A 21,979-nucleotide genomic window follows, 5' to 3' on the forward strand; every position below is an offset into this window, starting at 1 on the left:
CGTTAGTATAACGCACGAGAGAATGTACCAACGTCGAGATAACGAGTCCACACGAACACCATAAGGTCGGAAACGTTACGCCCGCTGCTGTATCGCCTTTCATTATGCAACTCTACCGCATAGAAATTCCCACGATGGTGGATAACCGTTCCCGACAAGAATGAGATCAAAGATTCATGAAGGTGCGCGATTTTTTCCCCGCACAAAGAGATGAATCGAGTAAAAAAATAGTAAAATTAATCCCCACGATTATATCTAAATTCACATTAAATGTGGCGTTTTTTTAATGAGATAAATAAAATGTATCTTTAGTTATATGTGTAATAATATTCCGCACTAAATATGAAGTACAGGTACGGGCTTACAAATGTAAATACGGTCGAAATGTGTGGTAGATATGGCAGAATATTTACAAACTAATAGCGTCTCGTTTGGAATAACTAATGCAAGCAAATAGGAATAACGCTTTATTCGGGTTTTACCTCAGCCACAATTTAAATGGAATTTTATAAATGATTTTGGAATAAATGTTACCTCATAATAAACTGAAGTACTAGTATTAGTATTAATGGCGGGATTGCTTTGTATCTATCTTTCACTACTAATTTAATTTCAGTTATGATCTGTTGTTTACATGAAAATGTACAGCTTATAATTCGCTAGCTGGTATATTATCTCACGAAACGAATACCATACAAACAATTACGATTTTGGATGAATTTATAGGATAAACCCCGGGGAATACGTGATGGAAAAACTCACAGCGCTTTGTTAGCTCTGATCAAAATTATTCGATAGAGAAAATTACCTATTGTGGATGCTAATTTATAATTAATATTTAATACTTTGAATAAAAAAGCTTTTAAAAAAAATCGTAATAATATGTGTTACTATAATGTAAAGTAAAATATTAAACAGATTAAGCAGAAACTAATTAATAATTAAATTCATTATTAATATTCTTATTATACTGTAATTATAATCATTTCTATGTTAACTTTATTAATTTTTTGTATTCATACATTGCAAGGTAAAACCTGATTAAACAAGTAAACATTCAACAAATATAGCATAGAGAATAAAACATATAAAAAATGCAATATACAGCTTTCTTTCTTTTTGAGAAATTAGTCTCGTGGAATGATTTAAATGGTTACTTCTATTTCATTACAGAAATTTTTTCGTAGATAATCCCACACTCTCTAGAGCGCAAATAGAAGCGAAATCTTCTTTATTACGTAAATGGAATCCATCAACGGAGGCAGAGCTATGCTCTTAATAGACGTATTTAAAAAGCGAGAGTCAGGCTTAATGAGGCAAGTTACGTGTCTATCCTAGGCCTAATCCTCGCAATATCTCCGTGCTCTATGATGCAAAGAATGCGGCGGGAATAATATTCACAAAAGAATAATAATCTCGCTTTTGTACCCTACATTTGCCTATTACGCCACGCACAGCGTGCCGTAAAAAATTACAATAGTATAGACACGGTATGGCATAATTTTATGCGTTACGCCTATAAAATCGCATGTTTGCGGTAACTATACGCATAACAGTAGCAAAAAGTGTGCAAATTGTTATACAGAGAGCTCTCCAAAAATTGTCGGATATAACAAAAAGAATATGTCGAGTGTGTACAAAATGGACCAAAGAACAAAAGCAAAGAGATAACAGACATAACCACGAAATTTTTGTCGCGACAACCGATATAGATTTCAATCAACGTGCCGCAATGGAAACGCTTGTTTAATAAGAATTGATATGTGCATTGTACTGAAAATAAATTCAAATATCGTTTTGTTTGAAGTTTTCGACTAGATGATTTAAATTCGATAACGGCATATATTACATATCAGGAATTTCCGTTACATGTTGAAAAAAATACCGGAATCTGTACCTCATCATGTTACACGCTACACGCATGAGGTTTAGCTATAAAATAGTCGAACCGTTAATCGATGAAACTGTAATGTTAGAGTTGCTAAACTACTACACTTTACATTTATACACATATACAACGCACGTCATTTTATCATCAATTCATATCATTATATTTCTCCACAAGATACACTGGTATTTCAATTAAACATAATAATTAATGTATATAAGATCTTGATATAGCGTTGAAAGATTCAAGAATAGAAAGATTACAAAAGCACGCGAAAAGACTGGTTTTACTGAAGTATTTAAAAATTTAGCTAAACAGATGTAAAAATAACTTTACTGTATTATTAAAATAATTATAGGACGCTCAAACTAATTGTTAGAATGTCATTTTTTTTGCGGCTTGAGTTTTTTTACATAACCATCTTGTGATGTCCGATACAATTTATTTTCAGAATTTATATCTAGCTAAATTTTTAGATACTTTAAATCGTTCTTTCTTTGTAAATAACTCATTCAATTTATTCATAATCGAAATACTTTCAGTAGGGCAATGGATTTAAGGATGTATTATATTATACTTATTTTTACAAATATGTTAATATTTATACTCTAAATAAACTATATACAAATGTAAAATTGTGTGTATAATCCATTTTTCTTGAATAATACGATTTCATTGTTTTTATTTACTTTAATTGTTATTATTTTCATCATTTATTTCAATTTAAAAACAAAAATTCTAATTTAAGCGCTTTAGAATTCAAAATGAATTCTGCAAAATTTTATTGCAATTCAGAGATTAGTTACAAAGATTTAGAAAAAATAAATATTTTGTTTATTTATAGAACAACTAATCTCTCTGCATCGCAATGCAACTTTACTAAATCATCTTGAATATTTAAAGTACGTGCACAAAAAATTTGAAATTTTTATCATTATTTTATATTTCCATACATTTCTATTATTACAACACAAATGAAAAAATTATTACTTATTGAAATAATTCAGATAATAAACTGTCGCTTAAATTTATTTTATTATACTTTTGAGTAATAAAAAATGTGAAAATAGTCTGTAATTTTTTCATATCTTTTTCATTATTTTGAAAATATGTGTTGTGTAATATATTACATCTTTAAAAAAATATCGACGAAGAAATGCAGCAATTCACTATATAGCATAAAATCCGCTGTAATTGAATTAAATGATAAATTCTATTATATTGTTTGTATATACTATATATACCTCTGACCTAACGGAATTAAACCTTTATGCAGCATATAAAACCGAACAAGGACGCATCGACAATTACCAATAAAACGAAGAGGATAGTATGCGTTACATCACGGTGTATACAATTGTTTTACAGCACGGCTTTCCACGGTTCTACGCGATTTATATCGCCGTTGGCTTTCGCGCGACTGCTATTTTACCGCGGCTACGTCGCCGGAAGCGGTTCTTTTTACACGAGAGGCCGGAATAACGTCAGCCCGTTATTCCTGACGAGAAAAACAGCCGTAAACGCGCTATCTTCGATTGCGCGCGCTCCCTTTTCCAGATATTACCGGCACTAATCCTATAGTTATCCACGAGCTTTGCCAACACATGTAAAGTCGCCGAACACGGAACGTTCTTTATTCCCGCGAAGATCTCTTTCGACTCTCTTGTGCGCCACTTACAAAATTAGGAATTGATTATTAACGTAATAAGATAAATCATTTGCATATTAATAGCGAAACGAGTTTCCAATTTCCAAGCCGAGAGAAAATTTATTACCCGCACTAATCCGATATTCATCCTCGACTTTTACCAGTCGGTAAAGTTACTGACCTCGAGAAATTCTTCGAAGAATTTTCCGCACCACTTAGGAAATTAGGGAAAAAAACGTGTATTAATGAAACCAAATAAATTATTTAAGTATTTAATTTAAGACGTGAGAATTTTTTTATGCAATCCGAGAAGAAATTTATTCTATCCGCGAGGAATTTTTCGGAATTTCAAGACTGCGACGATTTCACGATAATCCGATACACGCGTAACTCCACATTTCCTCAGGCAGAATATATAAGAACCGACACGATACGATCGTCGTCCAATCGTTTCTATCGTCGTCGCGTCGTCAGGATTTTACAGTGCTTGTACACACACAGCTCCAACTATCACCCATTTCTCCCGTTCCCTCACCATTCATTAAATTCTACTACCTCGTGCCTTTTTCACTACCGTTTCAACGCAACACCGGCGAGTGCGTCTCCGAATCTTCTAACTTTTACATGAGACATTCCGCTTTAATGCTCAGCGGGAAACAAGCCGAGATTACGGACCGTACGGAGTAACCTGATGCGAAAGTCGTCGCACGACTGATTGTTGATCTCCTTTCCGTTAACGGTACGCAGATTTTTACGAGGATTCCGCGTTGCTGCGTACATCTCGACGTTATTGACAGATGAATATTATATTAATATAACATTGAACTCTATTAACATAATTGCACTATGTTAGATATCAAAGAAACCCAATCTTTGGAGCTAAATAACATTTTATTATTTTTAACTCTCAAAATATGTATCAGAGCGTAAATCCATTTCTGTATTGAGAAAAAAATTATTTATTTGTCTTTTATTTAGTGTGTTTGTCTTTATTTCTTTCATTGAAGAATATATATTTAAGTTAAATATAATATATGTTTGACTTAAATACATATACTTTCCATTAAAGGAAATAAAAATAAACTAGATTAATTTAGTCTCAAATGCACAATATTTTTTCCTCAGTGTGTGATTGTTAAAGTAAATATCGTCCAGATTAACGTAACTGTTAAATCTGTACTGTCAAATTTAATCTAAGATGAGTCGCCACTATTCCTACTCAATTATATCGTCATTTTATACTAAAACGATAATTAAATTTATACTATGTCGTGTCAAATTGTCAGACATGGTATAGTGTCAAATATAACCATTGCTTTAGTACAAAATAACGACATATATAGTAGGAGCAGTGTCGACTCACCTTACGTTAAATTTGACACTATAGCTTTAACAGTGTATGAATTCAGTAATCAAATGATAAACTAAATTTGAGTGAAATTTAATGCATTTTCGTGAGTTAAGTTTAACTCCATTTAGTCAAATTAATACATTGGGTATAGGAGCAGTGGCGAGCTACAGACTGATTAAAAAAATAGCTCAAATTATAGATATAATTTGATATTACAAGTTTAACAGGGTGATTCGCGATTCTTGACGTACGCACTACACAGCGAAAATATTGATCGACACAATATCTCGAGGTTCTCTTAAAAAAAAAAATCTCTTATTTAAATCAAATAAAAATGTTGAGTATACGAGTTACAACTTGCATCGATGAAAATGTCCAATAATACTTCATTATTGTGCTGAAAACATATTATAATTTCGTTCATTTAATTGATTTCCATAATAAAATTTGTTTTGATATTTATTACGAGTAAATTCTTGAGCCTTCACGTAGATAATTAACGGTAACGTAATATTCAGTTATCGAAAAATAACATTCCAGCATTTATTATTTACATATAAACAAGCACGTTGCACGCGAAGCGCGCGGTGAGCTTTCACCGATATTCTCACGCATAATCTCGTCTCTCATTTATAAGTTATATAAAGTCCTTTCGTCTATTTTCCAGTTATCCCCCTTCATCCTTCATCTCCTCGCGCTTCTATTCCGGATGAGCACCTCGATTGGTTTAGGCCGGTAGTATACGGTACGTGGACACGAAGTGTGCGAGCGAATGCCTACCGCGAATGCACGTGCCAACTCGCGAAGATACGCACTGACGCTACGAAGGTGCAACATATGCGTGTGTTTGCATTGTTAAATGTGTAAGTGAGCGCTGATATACGGGAATACGCCTATATAGACGTGCACATGACCGGCGTTGGAAAGCACCGTATGTGATTGCGACTGGTGTACGACGTGTGTGACGTGTGACAGGAACACACCTATTTACAGTCGCACATGCATACGGGATGTACCAAAAACATGTGTGTACAACAGCCAGAAGACTATACCTATTTTATATGCAGGAGAATCTTGGTGTTTCGAGAAAGTATCAATGTCTTCATAATTTTGCGATTGTCGCGCAGTGTGTGTGTGTGTGTGTGTGTGTGTGTGTATACACATATGTACACTGTTAAATTTTATAGGGTCAAATTAACTCAATGTGAGTCACCACTGCTCCTACTAAATATATCGTTATTTTTTATTAAAATAATAATTAAATTTGACACTATATAATGTTAAATAATGTCAAATATAACCATTATTTTAGTAAAAAATAACGATATTATTGAGTAGGAGCAGTGGCGACTTACATTGAGTTAATTTGACCCTATAAAATTTAACAGTGATAATAATTGCATGTAATACGTGCATTCAATATCTGTGAGGAATCGTAAGAGCGCACACATCAAAAAGTGTAGACAATTCAGAAATGGAAATAACAAAATCTTATTATTCGTTCTAAGCGGATTTTGCTTTAACAATTGCCGTAAGATAATTATAGTTAAATTAGAAAACATCTCAGGTAGCTCGTTAAACTGGTTATCGTAGTAACCGCTCTGCATAGTAATTGATAGTAAAATCATATCATGATAGTTAAAATAGTTATGTTTAACGTTTAGTGCTGAGTCTACAACGAATCCGACTCTGTCATTCATGTGTTATCCGAAGACATTCACGAACGTCTTCGGGAGTCTCTCTTTATTCGGTCGCACGTTGCGATCCGTTAGCACATCCTCTGGGTCATCGACCACACGGCCGCTACGCGTAGGAGATCGCGCGCAGGTAGCGATGGCCCCCGATCCAATACTCACTTGCAAATTGTCAAATATTGCGAGCGAATACGGATGTTTGTTAAGGTACTATTGTCTTCAAATGCTACAATTGTTCATAGATATGAAAGGAGCAATGGCAACCCAATCCCTTAAGTTAAATAATATTTTGTTAACTTTTAATTTTCATGTGTAACCAAATGTAAATCAATCCATTTCTGTGGTTACAGTTTCAAAGTAAATATCGTCCATATTAAAGTATGCATTTAGTAAACAATAATAAATAAAAATTTAGTAAATAATAAACTAAACTTGAGTTAAATTTAATACATTTTCTTAAGTTAAATTAACTCCATCGTTTTAGTCAAATTAATGACATATTGGGTAAGAGTAGTAATGATCTGTAGAAGTAATTAAAAATAACTCAAATTGGGTATAATTTGACATTATAAATTTAACAGTATAGTATTATCATGAGTACTCGAGACCTTAAAAATATAGTGTAACTATGGTTCCAATTTGAATGCATAACCAATACATTAAACATCAGGACATTATTGTATTGTTTGTTATCAATTCCATTTCTATAGCGTGACAAAAAAGCGAAACAAATATTTAGAAATGGAAATAGTCTTTTTTTTTAGTAAAAAATGTGTGAATGGAAAAATATTCTGCATTTTGTATGATTTATCTTGCGTCTTTATTACGAAATTTCAGCTTTATATATCATTTCAGAATGTTTTTCACAATCTCTTAGAAAAGTTTATATTTTGATTTGGCTGTAATATTTATTTATATTCGCTTTCTTCATTGTTAAATTTATAATATGATTTTTATAATTTGACACATATTAAATTATGTGTCAAATTATACTTAATTTATATTATTTTTAATTATTTCGATAGTTCATTGCTCCTACTTAATATATCGTTAATTTAACTAAATGCAGTTGAATACCTTAATTCAAGAAAATGTATTAAATTTAACTAAAATTAATATTTATTTATATTATATATATAAAGGTTGTAGAATTAATCACAAAAATAGATTAATTTACATTCTAACATTCATACATAGAAATTCACTTCTAGGGATTCGGTTTACTATTTTGATATCTAAAAGTATAGAGGTGTTTGTTTAGAAATATTTGTTACAATAAATACGAGAGAAAAACGGCTGTTGCATTTTAACAACACAAATGTTTGACACTTAATAGAGTTAATAGAAAATAAGTGACAACAAAATTGTGATTATTAGTATCTGTAAATCTCCATTACAAAAGTTTAATAACATCGTCAATTACTCGACACGACGCGACGCGCGAGAGTATCGACACCATCACTACTTCGCAGTTCGCGTTTGCAAGCATCCTCCGGCGGATCCTGACCTCGCCTCGAGCTCCCGTGTGGTATTCCAACTTGAGATACCCTCTTGAGTAAAGGAGATACTTCCAATACGAGTGCGTGGCATGCGAGTCCCGTCGGATTCGGCATGTTATACGAGATACTCCGAAAAACACTGTGGGTGCAGACAAGTTATTTTTCCTCTGCAAAATTATATATAACAGAATGTCACTAAAATACTTGAACAGACTTCTAAGTCGAATCTTTTGCATCAAAACGAAGGAAAATTGATTCGTATAAACATACACTGAGAAAAACGGTCTGGGTTTATTAAGTAGTAATTCTAGTGGAAAATGGACGAATCAGAATTAAGTCTACGAATTCTAGTTGAGATAACTGGAATTCCGATTGATATAATTATTCTGGTAAAAATAAGAATTCTAGTAGATTTTACCAGAAATATTGTATCAACCAGAATTCCGATTAGTTCTATTAGAATTCTAATAGATTTAACCAGAAGATTCTGAGCCGTCCATTTCCAACCAGAAAATTTTTTTCGATGTAGAGCGTATAAACATGACTGTGTTAATTGAACAAACATAAAACAAGTAATTTTTTAATTATAATACAATTCTCTCACGTGAATGTATAGTTTTCCTAAATATTCCGATCATATATTGTACCGACATTATTCATTAAGCGTAAAAAGCTTTTGTTTAAAATTTGAAGTTTTCATTGAAATAATCCAAATTGGAATTTAATGAGTCACTCATGTTTCTGTGTTATGTTTATGAAAATATTTCAGTAACCCCACACATTAGCGCATTTATTCGACTGCACAGGTTTTTCGTGGCACCGCGTACATGACATAATACCGGGAAAAATCCACCAACGCAAAGTTCAGTCGGGCCGACCGGCCGGGGCAGCCAGCCGTACGATAAATCATTTTCCGGACACCCGTACATCTGTTCCAGTAGTCTCGGATCGTATCTATCATATCCACCGCGTTGGAACATCCCCGTGTATTTCGTTACGAATGCCACGAGCTGCGTGCATCTGTGCTCTTTTCCCTCGTCGCATGCTAACCATTTTCCGCAATAATGTAATCACATGATGTGATTTCGGTCGATTAACCGCTATGGCTTACTTAATTGTAGAGTCAGACTTGGCGTCGCAAGAAACTTTCGCGGAAGCAAACATTGTTGTCAAGTGTATTAATGAATTCGAAACGCGGATGCGCGTTTAACAGCCCAATTTGATAGAATAAACGAACGTCCTGGCAAGTGAGCAATTTGAGCTTTTAATTTGTCGATGCTATTATAATTCCTGTTGACAAGCCGTTATTTAATAGTCCAAGCATGATAAAATTGCGGGAGAATACGTGTTGAGCAAGTCGGAAGGCACGTTACGCACATACAGAATAAATAAATGCTACACGTCTGTATTTCCGTCTACGACAAAGGTGAAGCGACATGCCAGAGTAACGGTTTAAACGAAACATTGCCACACAGTGTACCGTCGGAGCCCCAGGATCGTGTCTAGTCAGAAATAGCTAGCGCAGTACGGTGAACCTTTCTAATCAAACTTTAATACTAAATTTAAAGATTTAATTGAAAGGTATTTCTGATCCAGCGTGCTTTCGTTTAATTGTAAATGCAAACTTTTAATTGCTGATTCGTCGATCAACTTCAAATAGAACTTCACTTGAAAATTCTATAACGATATCTTGTGAGAGAAATGTTTTCTCTTTAAACTTTTGAGAAAAAATAAGACTCGGAATTAATCCAACTCCCGTCGTTAAAAGAAAACATCACGTAATCTAGGAAATTCCGTATATACCCCTACTAATAATCTATTACTTATTTATATCCTTTTTCTTTAAGAAAGTATTTACGATTTTTCTAAAGTACCGATAAACATTTTTATAAATACAGATCGGAAAATAATTTTGTTGAACCATTAAAATAATTACATAGGAAATTCTATCCTATATAGGGTCGTCAGCAGTTACAATAAAACCTAAAAAAGGCTTAGCCTGCAACGCTACGACTATCAACTGACGACCAAGGTTCTGTCAATACCGGGCTATCACTGGTAAATGACTGGCTGACAAATGACGGCCAAAGTTCTGTCAGCCAGTAGTACTGAGCCATTACTGGCAAATGATTAGCTAAAATGACTGGACCAGTACTATCTGCCAGTACTGGGCCTAAAGTTATCATCCAGTACTTAGCCAGTACTGTGTCAGTACCTGAACTATGGCAGTCAGTTCTGGCACAGAAACGAGCCGATTGTAAAACCCTATATGGGATGGCAAACAATGCTGCAAAAAATTCTGAAATTTTTACTTCGACTTTTACTTCGACAAAACGTTCCATCCGTACAAACTTATATCAATATTTTTCTCAATAGCTTTTTTTCATAGAAAAACGCAATGCAGCGTATACTTTTTAAACTCATAAAAATATTAGCAAAATAAATTACAGGATATCGCACTTACGTACTAACTCTTATCGTGCATTATTTTCACATTAATTCCATTTCAAGCGCAAGCTAATATCGATAGAACAGACCTGGAACGCGACCGCGCTTAATTTAATAACGACTATATACGAGCGCGTGAGATTGAATTTATGAAGTCGCAAACTTCCAGTTTTACGTTCTAACGAGATTACAAGTTCGCAACCTTTTCATTCCGGCAGAGCCGAAATGGTGCAAGGCGCCTCATATATAAAACGCCCAAGCAGAATCCTTTAATTTGATCGTAATAAGAGACGCGATAATCTCTTCACGAAATCCCATCAAATTTCGTCCTCATTATTTTATACCTAACATTCCCGAAAAATTCAGAAAGACTGTCTTTAGTGTTCCAATAAAATAATAATGTTCTTCAGAATTGATAGAATATGAGTGGTATTATTCTTCATGAAATGTGTAGGGTTTTTCTTTAACGACACGCTCTCGCGAAAATTTATTATGTATTTCAAATTTCGCGAATTTCCATTATTTTTAAAATTTAAGACGTAATACTTTAGCAAATTTCTAACTAAGCATGCAATTAAAATTCTATTAAAGTAAAGGCATTTCAAATTGTAAGCCATTTCAAATTGTATGATAATACTGCATTATTTATGAGCGTCTCTTAATTCGAAGGAAGCCCTTCACTTAGCAGTTGTTAAAAACTGTTAATGCCTTGATGCGCTTCTGCTCTGTAAACACAGATCAATATCAAATTTCACAAAAAATAAATGTACTTATTTTTGCTATTTGTTGGATGCTTCGTAATTATAATTAATAACTGAAACTATTTATAACATTAAATATATATGCCAGATTCAATTACAGCTAGAATTTAAATTCTAACGACAAATTTTTTTAATAATGAAATTTTTTTAATAATGCAAAAGAGAGAGAGGTCGACTCAATTTAATTCTCTAAGAATGAATGCTGCAAAGTTCATTTTTAAAATAAATTTCGGAGTAAATTTAAGATTTACGTAGATTATTTAAACTGAAGAAATGTATGTAGAATTGAACACTGAAATACCTACGTACTTCTAATTATCAAAAAGGTCATATACATGGTCACGATTAATATATGTACGTCAATATATGTATATACAAAAAATATTTTAAATTTCATTAAATAATTTGTTTGAATAGTAATACCAACTAAATTTAATTTACTAGGGCCGGTACCTTCCACCTCTTTTGGTAAATTTTACCTGTTAGATAAGTAGCAAGATTATCCAATGCGCGGATTACCAGATTTATCTCACAGGTAAAATTTACCAAAAAGTGGAACAACCGGCCCTAAATATGATGCCAAATAAATTTAATTTACTAAATATATAAAGATATATTTACAAGAACCATTAATTTAACTTAATTTTTGTAAGTAAATATTTTTTTAGTGTATAGATTTAGTTGACACTATTCAAATAAATATTTATTGAAATTTAATACATTTTTTCTCAATGTATCGTTAGATTCCTCACAAAACATTTTTGAGTAAAATTAGTAGAAAAAGAATTTCTTTCGAATAACACAACGATCCGTCCCTAGAGGGTTAATGTTACCAAGTCCTAAAGCTGTTTCTAAAAGCGCAACAAAGGTATCTAAGCGTAATAATGATACCCGTTCTACATCGAACATACTCTCGACGAGAGATTATCTATCACGCGAGCTCGTTTGTAGCCCCTCCCGCCTCATAATCACGACAATCAAGTGCCTATTTCAGCAATACAATCAAGGCGACGTATTGTTTGATTAGCCTGACAAAGACGTGAAATTGATAAACGTCTTAATGCCGCAGAATATGATAGGTCAAATTCATAAGCAGCTCCGAGATTTACATTCCAGATATAAAAAAAATTACAGCAATCCATTTGCATGGATTAGATGAAAGAGAGTAGATATGTCAATAGAGAATAAAAAAAAAGTTCGTCATAATCGAACGCTATAATCTCTCGAAAGAACTTTACCATTTATATTTGCAAATTTATCTTATCTGTTTCGAGCAGATAGATTTTCCACCAAGTTTATTTCAGAATAACAAAGAGATCTTTCGCATAAATTAAATTCGCATTAAATTGATGTTAAAAAGTTCTTTATCACCCATCCGTTAAACATTTCCCGCATAAAATCTCGCTATTAGCATAAAATTTCTGACCCAGTTGAAAAATATGCAGTGATCAGCCGTGGCAAATAGAAAATTAATATTTCGCAATTTCGCAAAGCTTTATCACGAGCGGTTAATTAGATTTTAATGCTATTTATAATTAACGCGCGATCGAGGCCACATAAAAGTTACTAAAATAATGTGACCGGCAATATATGAAGCTTTTTCGATACAGCGAATGTTTACCAGCAACACACATTGAAACCGATTCAATATCGCACTTTGAGTTTGAACCGTTTTAATCGTTTGACCTCTATTCAACCATTTCATTGCTTTTTACTCACAATTAGACAGTATTGGCATTGTTGCAGCCATACTCAACTTCCAACACAGCAAATTAAACATATTTTACTCATTTCCATTTTGAAATATAATCAGGAACTATCTAGACCTCTTCGGGATAGAGTTTGAATTTAATTCAAACAACGATATTCTATAAACATACGTAAAGCTTCATGTTCTTATGATTTACTTTCGAAAACTTCATGTTCCAAGTAGTTGCAACTCTTTCGCAGTAGACCGGTCGAAGTTTCCCGACCCGTAGACCCGGGACTTTCGTTCCGAGAATGATTCCATGTTCGTTCCTGCATGAACATGACCAGGAGATCCCTTCCACGTGGAATAGACTTTCACCAGCGGCGTTCGCCAGCGCCTCGATGACGACGATCGGTCGACCTTGCGTGCCGCGAGTACCGGTATTCAGATTACGCGGAATATATCAGTTCGCTTGGTATTACAAGTCGATGCAAAATAGATCGGATTTTTTTAATTAAAGATCCCTCCGGCACAAACCGCAACATTTTTTTTAACATGAATTTGGATGACGTAACGACGGAAACGGTAGCGCAATTTCAAAATCGTCTCTCTAAGGCCCAGTTTCACAACTCACGGTTAACTCTTAACCGAGGTTCAACTTATTTGTCACCTTTTTCCAATTCTAGAATTGAAAAGAGATAATGAATAAGTTGAACTTCGGTTAAGAGTTAACCGTCAGTTGTGAAACTGGGCCTAAATCTGAATCAGTGAGTAGTCACTAATTACCCAGTGGAATACTTGGCACTGATAATCAGTGAAGTTCAACTAAAAAAAGAAGAATGTTTGAGCATTATTTAACTGAAATACTAATATTTGCACGTTAATTTTAATTTTCCAATACCATATTCATTAAATTTAAGCACTAAAACAAGGTTAGTTAGATCACATAATAAAGATTAGCTAATCAGTGAAGTTCAACTGAAAAAAGAAGAATGTTTGAGCATTATTTAACTAAAATACTAATATTTGCACGTTAATTTCAATTTTCCAATACCATATTCATTAAATTTAAGCGCTAAAACAAGGTTAGTTAGATCACAAAATAAAGATTAGCTAGATTAAGGATCTCACATTTAATTCACTGATATCAGTGACTATCCACTGATTCAGATATAGAGAGTACAAGTACAATATAACAAATACAAAAAAAATATGATGGAAAAATTTAACTTTTCGATTTTTATCTGGTAATAGCTATACACTGAAAAAAAATTTTCTGCTTGAAAATGGACGCATCAGAATTTTCTGGTAAAATTTATTAGAATTCTAGTTGATACAATACTTCTGATAAAATTTACTAGAATTCTTATTTTTACCAGAATAATTATATCAATCAGAATTCTAGTTCTTTCGACTACAATTCAGCAGATTTAACTAGAAAATTCTGATTCATCCATTTTTTCCACCAGAATTATTATTTAATCCAACCAGACCATTTTTCTCAGTGTAATAATAAATTGCATGTATACAGGGTGGGGAAAAAGTATGGAAGCAAACAATTATTTCCGAAACTATTCATTTTTCGACAAAATGTCTTAGACATAATTTTTATGGTATGAAAAGATTCCATACTTTTTCCCCACCCTGTATAGACGGAATTTAAAAAAGTTTTGAGAATCGAAAAGTTTATTTAGAGCGTTGAGAATTAAGTTATGAATCATGCAAAATCATTATCTTTACTTGTACCTAAACATTTACTTCTTATATAATCATTACTTATACTTACATAATTTATACTTAATGACTAATAAGAACTGATATATATTATATAAAGATATTGTTTTTAAATTACTTAAATATCACAAAGTTTTAGCTTGTCAAAAGAACAGCTATTACATTCAAATTGAAGGGAAAAATATTCGCGAGATTCCTTCAATCTATTTATTAGACCAAGACTTCCGTCGTTGTAAGAAAAAAAGAAAGAGCAAAGAAGCAATGCGAAGAAGACAAAATTTCAAGTCCCGCCTTGATATTCGGTTTCAATTAAATCCAAGGATTCGCGCGCTTAATGAAAAATGTGCCGGAACTTTCCGCTTGAAGCGTTCTCCTTCTCAACGAACGATAATTACTTTGCCGGTGCATCTCTCTCAGAAAGCCGTCGTTTTCTAAGGCTTTATGAAATGATATGCTCACGTTCCCCCTCGGAAACGCAATGGATATCGAAAGCAAATCTGTTCACTGACTCGCTCGCACGTTTTCCACATCATGCGATCCCACTTCCGACTTTGCTTCGTTTTTAATTCGCGGTAACTTTCACACGTTCGCAGGACGCAACTATTATTGCCAGACCCTCGCGTGAAAAGAAACAACACATTCGCAGGCCTGTGTGGTAACATTTCTTAACTCGCCCGCATCCTGATAATTTTACATGCGCAATTCCATGCCATTCTCTTCCGTATGAAAGAAAGATGTCAGGAAACAGTGTAGCGAGAAATCGTGTCCATTCAAATTGATACAGATTATTGACCGTAATAGAAATTATTAAAAACAAGTTATGCTTCATGTAACTTAATTTAACATTCAGTACGTTTACAGCTACTTCTTTGCGTGGAATTTTTCTTCAAGAAATAGAAAATAAATAGAGAATAAATCTCTCACAATCAGTTGCAGGAACGGTAGAAGGACTGATTCTCAAAGTTAATTAAAAACCATTTTCTTGGAAATGACTAAAATTACACGGGGAGATCGTTACTTCCAATGAAGTTTTTACAGGACACTCGAGGAATATTCACTATTCACGAAACACCACGGAATACCAAGAGTTAAAAAAAAAACACTGCGATAGCGTCGATTTAGCGTATTTGTCTCGTGAAGTGGTCGCACCGTTGCTCAAGAGTCGAAAAAAAAATCGGCCGACGGCAGGACGTCGTTTACGTGTGTTTTAAAATCAATGGATAGTAAACGAGGATGCGATCGACAAACAATACACCGCGGCACGGAATATTGCGCTGCTGCAATAACCCTGTATAACTTTGCTTTTACCTCGGCGAGCATACCACCGAAATATGACCGGGTAAATATTTGGATGCATCTTCCTCTTTCGTATATAAAATATAAAATATGAAATCCGCGAGTGCACGAAAAAATAACCGAGCGATACGCATTCTCGTGTTATTTTGTCTAATTACTGCGTACGCGACGAGATGATCGTCGATTGTTTATTTCCATTAGAACGCGAAGGTAACTTTTTAAGTACTAATCGAGTTTACATCACGCGTAACATTTTGTTTTCATTGTGCACACAAGCCCTTTAATAAAGTGGAAAAAAAACCTCTGAAATTTACCTTAATCCTTAGTACACATGATGACATTCCAGTCTTTTACTGTACACAAAATGAATTATTCCTGTTCCAAGTTAATTTTCATCACTTTAACAAGTATACAAAAATTATGATTCTATATATTTAACATCTTTAGAAAGTATTTAAATGTTGTTGTGTATTTTAAAAAATCTATATAAAAACGTTATACTGCACTGAGAAAAAAATGCTGTTGATTCAATTAAAGTCTATATTACGGCCTGTCACTAACATAAATTATTACTTCAATAATCAAGACCTTTATGTCAATAAAAATATACATGAATTAATCACTTATGTTAGTGACAACCCCGTAATATAAATTTTAATTAAATCAACAGCATTTTCTCTCAGTGTAATTACTTGATGCTCCTTTCGAAGAAGTTTTTCGAAGAAAAAAAATGTACACTGTTAAGTTCATAATGTCAAATTATACTCAATTTGAGTTATCTTTAATCATTTCTATAGGTCGCCACTGCTCCTATCTAATATATCGTTAATTTGAAAACAATGGAGTTAACCAATTAAACTCAAGAAAATATATTAAGTTTAACTCGAATTTTATGAAATTTATTATTTACTAAATGCATACGTTCATATGGACGATATTCACTTTGAAACTAACGGCAGAAATGAATTTATTTATATCTTGACATACAAGAAGTTAAGGGTTGACAGAAGTAACGAGTAATGAGCCATTTACACCCCATTTGCGGTGTAGATACATCTGCGTTCTGTCGTATGCGTAGAAGAAACATTTTGTCATAAAACTTTGTTTGACTTATGTTTTACGAAGCTACGAAGCGTGCTAAAGAGCAGGATTTTGCATTTTCGCTGTTAAAAATATTATAATAAGTAAAATGATCCACGTCATACTCTTCGCGGTGTAAATACATGTCTTTATGCTGATTTTATCTCCTAGAAGCTAATATTGTGTCATGAGATACTTTCAGCTTCTTATTTTTATGAAGCCACAAAAGCGCATACAAAACCGGATTTTGCAATTTGGTTCTTAAAATCAATAATTATAATAAATATTAAATTAAATAAAATTATATGCACTTCAACTGCACTATAGCGCAGATCGAGTGAGATGTCAAAACAAATTTTTATTTTATCCCTTTTTCCAAAAGAAACACTGTATGAGCCTTCAGGCGACTTTCTTGATTACGAATGTCGTAATTATATTGTGATTTTCTCGGTATTTTAGCCATAATTTCAGCATAAAGAAATTTGTCTCCAACAGAGGTTTTATAGTCTCCCCTGTCGACTGTTAAAAATAACAAAAATGTTATTTAATTCTCAAGTACTGAAATTGGTCCGCGGGACCACGTAAAAAAAAAAACAAAATACTGTCTCATTTTCAGTACTTTCATAAGCATAAAGACTGATTTATAACGGTTTATATAATTAATAAAACATAGATTTATAAAACTCCTGTGTTTTTATTCCAATTTTTTTTAATCAATGTTTCAAGAACCAACCTCAGTAAAAGTGTCACTATTTTTATTTCAGTACTTATGGCTCCTGAGTACTCACTCCAGCCATATTGAATCGTAACGTCATAAGCGAGAAAAGTGTCATAAGTTATACGTTGATTTTTCTTGCATGCCATTTGTAAATAAAGAGAATTTAGTTGAAATAAAATGATGAGATCGCTTTAAAATACTTGTAAAAATGGACGAAAATTATTCTTATCTCCCTTGAGTCAATAAATAATCGTAAGAGACACGTAAAGTGTGCTTATTAGTTTTTACTCAATGCGCATGCGTAGCCAATTTTCACTTCACGAGCATTTTTCGACTCTTTACTGACTATCGGAGGAGATAAGGAGAGTCTTCGTCCATTTTGACAAGTGTTTTAAAGCGATCTTATCATTTAGTTTCATCTAAATTCTCTTTATTTACAAACGGCAAGAAAAATCAACGTGTCATTTCTCGCTTATAACTTTACGATTCAATATGGCTGAAGTGACTACTCAGGAGCCTTAAGGGTTATCTCAAGGGATTGGGTTGCCTCTTTCGATATCTAACAGTGCAGGGCACGAATGACCCAACACTCAAAAAAGTGATCTTGCAGTTATAACGAAAATTATCTAAGTACGGAAAATAGCTAAAATAAATAAATTTCTAAGTACTGCGACATTGGATATGTATTGCATCTAATCCCTGGTAAAAATTTTTCTCAGAATTTTTCATATATGTTAATTATAAAATATCGTAAGATTTTTAAGATTTTTTGTAAGTATAATTTTTGATAAAATGTTATAAAATCTAAAAAATTTAAAAATATTTTTTAAAAATTATAAGATGAAAAATTTTAGAATATTTCAGAATTCACTTGTACGAAAATTCTGAGAGAAGATGTTCCGAATATTTCTGAGTATTTCTGAAAAATGTTCCAATTCGTATAAAAATTATGAGAAAAATTTTCACCAGAGATCATATAGATGATAGAGATAGAATTTAGATTTGTGCTATAAATTCTATGCGTATGATACATAATTTTCTATCAGATACAAAAAACAGCTATAATTCTAGTTGGAGCAGAAAAATACGTTTTTGCGTGAATCGTATGTACTAACAATAAGAGTTAATAATAACGTCTTACACATATATATAAACACAGTGAAAAGTCTCCTTTTTTAAACAATACATCATAAAAATTCCTACAAAATTAATTCAGATTGAAACAATCATGTAAATCGTTAAACACAGAAGAGCGAAAAGGTAATTATGAGAACGAGGATACCTTATACCGTTTCTCGTTAAATTATTTCAAGGGTTAACGCGCACAATGCTCTCCAAACGGCAGCCGTATATGTACACTACGTTGCACCGGGAGACCGCACGGCGATCTTGGTTCATTATCGCGACTGCTCGCGAGGCGAACTTAGACCGCGAGTTCCATAATTGCTCCCTGCGAAGTGTTACATCCGCGTGCGCGCGAAAACAAACCGAATTGAGTAAGGCGTTCGTGACCGGCGAAAGTTTGCATTAATGATATTACGCCCCGTGTGCTCGTGTAAACAAGATTCTGTCGAGTGGTATATATAGGTGAGCATTTTCAAAAGGTGGTCTTTCATGGAACTGCACAATCAGATCAGATAAGACTCAGCGCCGCAAAAAGCAAAATTATACGCGTAATATCGCAACAGGCTCTTTCGGCTTAGTTGCAATAATAACATGCTGTAATAACAATAATAATAACAATAACCGATGGAAAAAAACATAAAACGATAAAACGGGAATATTACGTTAAAAATAATTACAACGCACGGCGCTATGTCATGATCATATTATACTGCTCGCGCACGTAAAAAAATTCATATCGGTAAAATGAGATATCGGATTTATTATATTTGCACTAGCAACAATCCAGATATTATTTAACAATCATTGTTAACGCCAAACATTATTCGAATGTATTTCAGTTATTTATTATTTTGTAGATACATAAAAACGCAAATGTAGAAAGTTGTATTTTTTTTCTCATTTAACTCCACTTTGTGTCACTGAAATTTCCTTATACATTGTATACGCAATATTTTACAGTGGGATATATGTTTTCTCTTTTTTTTTTCGGTTCACAAAATTAAATAGTGTATAAATATTAATATGTAGGTTTCCAACGGAAACCGGCTACACAATGAGTAAGATTAATTAACGTGGATTTGGAGCACAATTCAATGCTGAATTCATATGTTTGAAAAAAACTAAAAATGGAAAGACTAAATCTGTGTAAAAATAATAAAAATGTTAACGTATATATCTACTTTTCTACAATAGATTTAATTTAATAATTTAATATAAATCGAATATCTGATAAGCTCGAAATAAATTTCAACGAGAGAATTGTACGATCATTATTAATTTAATTTTCGATACTGAACATTTTTAGAACTAATGTTAAATTGAAATCCATTAATAATTTAATAAAATTCATTTTATCAAATTAAATAAAGGAAAAACCTTTATCTATTTAGTTGTATAAAATTTAGTTTATCTCGAGAAAAGCCCCATCTTCATATTTTCTTCTATATTTTCAAGCCTCATCTTCATATTATCTTCTATTATTTTCAATCGAATAATTTATTAATAATTCGGTAGCTATTTCAAAATGTTGATACAAGAATATTTTAATACATTTTTTCTGTTTATTTTAGTAGAAATTGCAGTCAGCAGTAAATTTAGAACTTTCTGGGTTTACAGTGGTAAAACCATAACTCACGTATTACATTTGGCTCGAAATTTAAAATAAATCTATCTTATATCCACGAAAAATATAGCCTTAGGTCATTCTCACCAAGACACGGAAAGAATGTGGAATTTCAAAATAGTACTTCGACGATCGAAGAATATAATTTCAATATTCTAAGTTGAATATAATTTAAATATTCAACATTCTTAAAATGCCAATTCAAATATTCAGATATTTTTTCGGAAGGAAGAAGAAACGAAGAATACGTTTTTTATGCCAATTATAAATATTCAATTTAAATATTACACATATAGAATATAATTGCATTAATATTTGAATGCAAAACACAGAATTTGCTTTTGTATAAAGTAATCACAAAAATAAAAGAAAAAAACAAACGTATTGAATGTAATTGCATTGATCGAGTGCAAAACTCATGAATTCTCTTTCGTAGATAATAGGTTCGCATTGTTTGAAATCCCCAAACACTTTTGCACTTAAACGAAGATAAATATATATTCGGGCGTTGAAGCGAGAGAAAGCACAGATGCCGAGTGCAAAAAGTACAAACAACGCGAACAGATCTAAGAATAATCACAAAAATAAAAGAAAAAAAACAAATTTGAAATTCATAGCTTATCTATTCTTTCTTCTTCTTCCTTTCCTCATTCTTTCCTCCTCTCTCTCTCGGATATTTTCCATCTACATTTTTTTCCCTGTAAATCCGTTCGTTGTGCTTAATTTTTCCCTTTATTTTTTCTTTCACTTTCGAGAACTAGATCCAGGCAGCTTTCCTAATTATAATGCAAAAAATATTGTAAGAGCGAGCAACTAAAGCGACCTCACGTTTGGACCCGAGCCTTGTACGCTCGGAGTCACGTTCACCGTGCATACATATGTAAAATGCGGCCCATAATACCGTCGCTTTGCGATAAAGGAAAAGGGACTCACCGAGCGGCGACGGCTCGTTCCGCGTGCCTGCCCGTCATCCTCGAAGAATCCTGAGCCGGTCGTGCTGCGTGGGAAGACTCACGGCAACGAGCAGATCACTCCATGCCAGGCACCCCGTGCGGTGGCGACGCGCACACCAGCCTTCGAAGCAGAAGACGTTTTCTCTCGAGCGGGCTTCGTTCGAGCGAGACGAAACGAAACGCACCCGCTGATCGCACGCGAATTCCGAGCGTCACGTCGCGTCGGCGACGACTTTCGCTCGAACCGAACGATCGGAAGTTAGCCGCGACCGCACGCCAAGTTCCGCGCGGAATTCAAATCGAAACTTCGCTCGCCCCGCGATGTCGCGTTTCCCGTCCTTCTCGCATACTTTGAGTAGACCTTGTAACAGAATCTGACCCATGGTGGAAGGGATACCATGGTGTGCACAGTTTGCAACCTTCCTTCTCTGAATCTCCGACCTCTCTATCTATGAATGTCGATAAAAGCC

At 33.4% G+C, this 21,979-nt stretch overlaps 1 protein-coding gene across 1 annotated transcript in view; it reads right to left on the reverse strand.

The window, feature by feature from the left end:
- Positions 1-21,979, reverse strand: part of Cad87A (cadherin 87A) — a 257,421-nt gene that overhangs the window by 231,396 nt on the left and 4,046 nt on the right. Inside the window, exon 2 of the mRNA XM_018512442.1 lies at positions 21,490-21,630. Coding sequence (XP_018367944.1) covers positions 21,490-21,527 — 38 coding nt within the window. The 5' untranslated portion in view covers positions 21,528-21,630. The remainder of the gene's footprint in view (positions 1-21,489; positions 21,631-21,979) is intronic.

This window comes from Trachymyrmex cornetzi, unplaced genomic scaffold (assembly GCF_001594075.2).
Source record: "Trachymyrmex cornetzi isolate Tcor2-1 unplaced genomic scaffold, Tcor1.1 scaffold412, whole genome shotgun sequence".
Classification (NCBI taxonomy): Eukaryota; Metazoa; Arthropoda; class Insecta; order Hymenoptera; family Formicidae; genus Trachymyrmex; species Trachymyrmex cornetzi.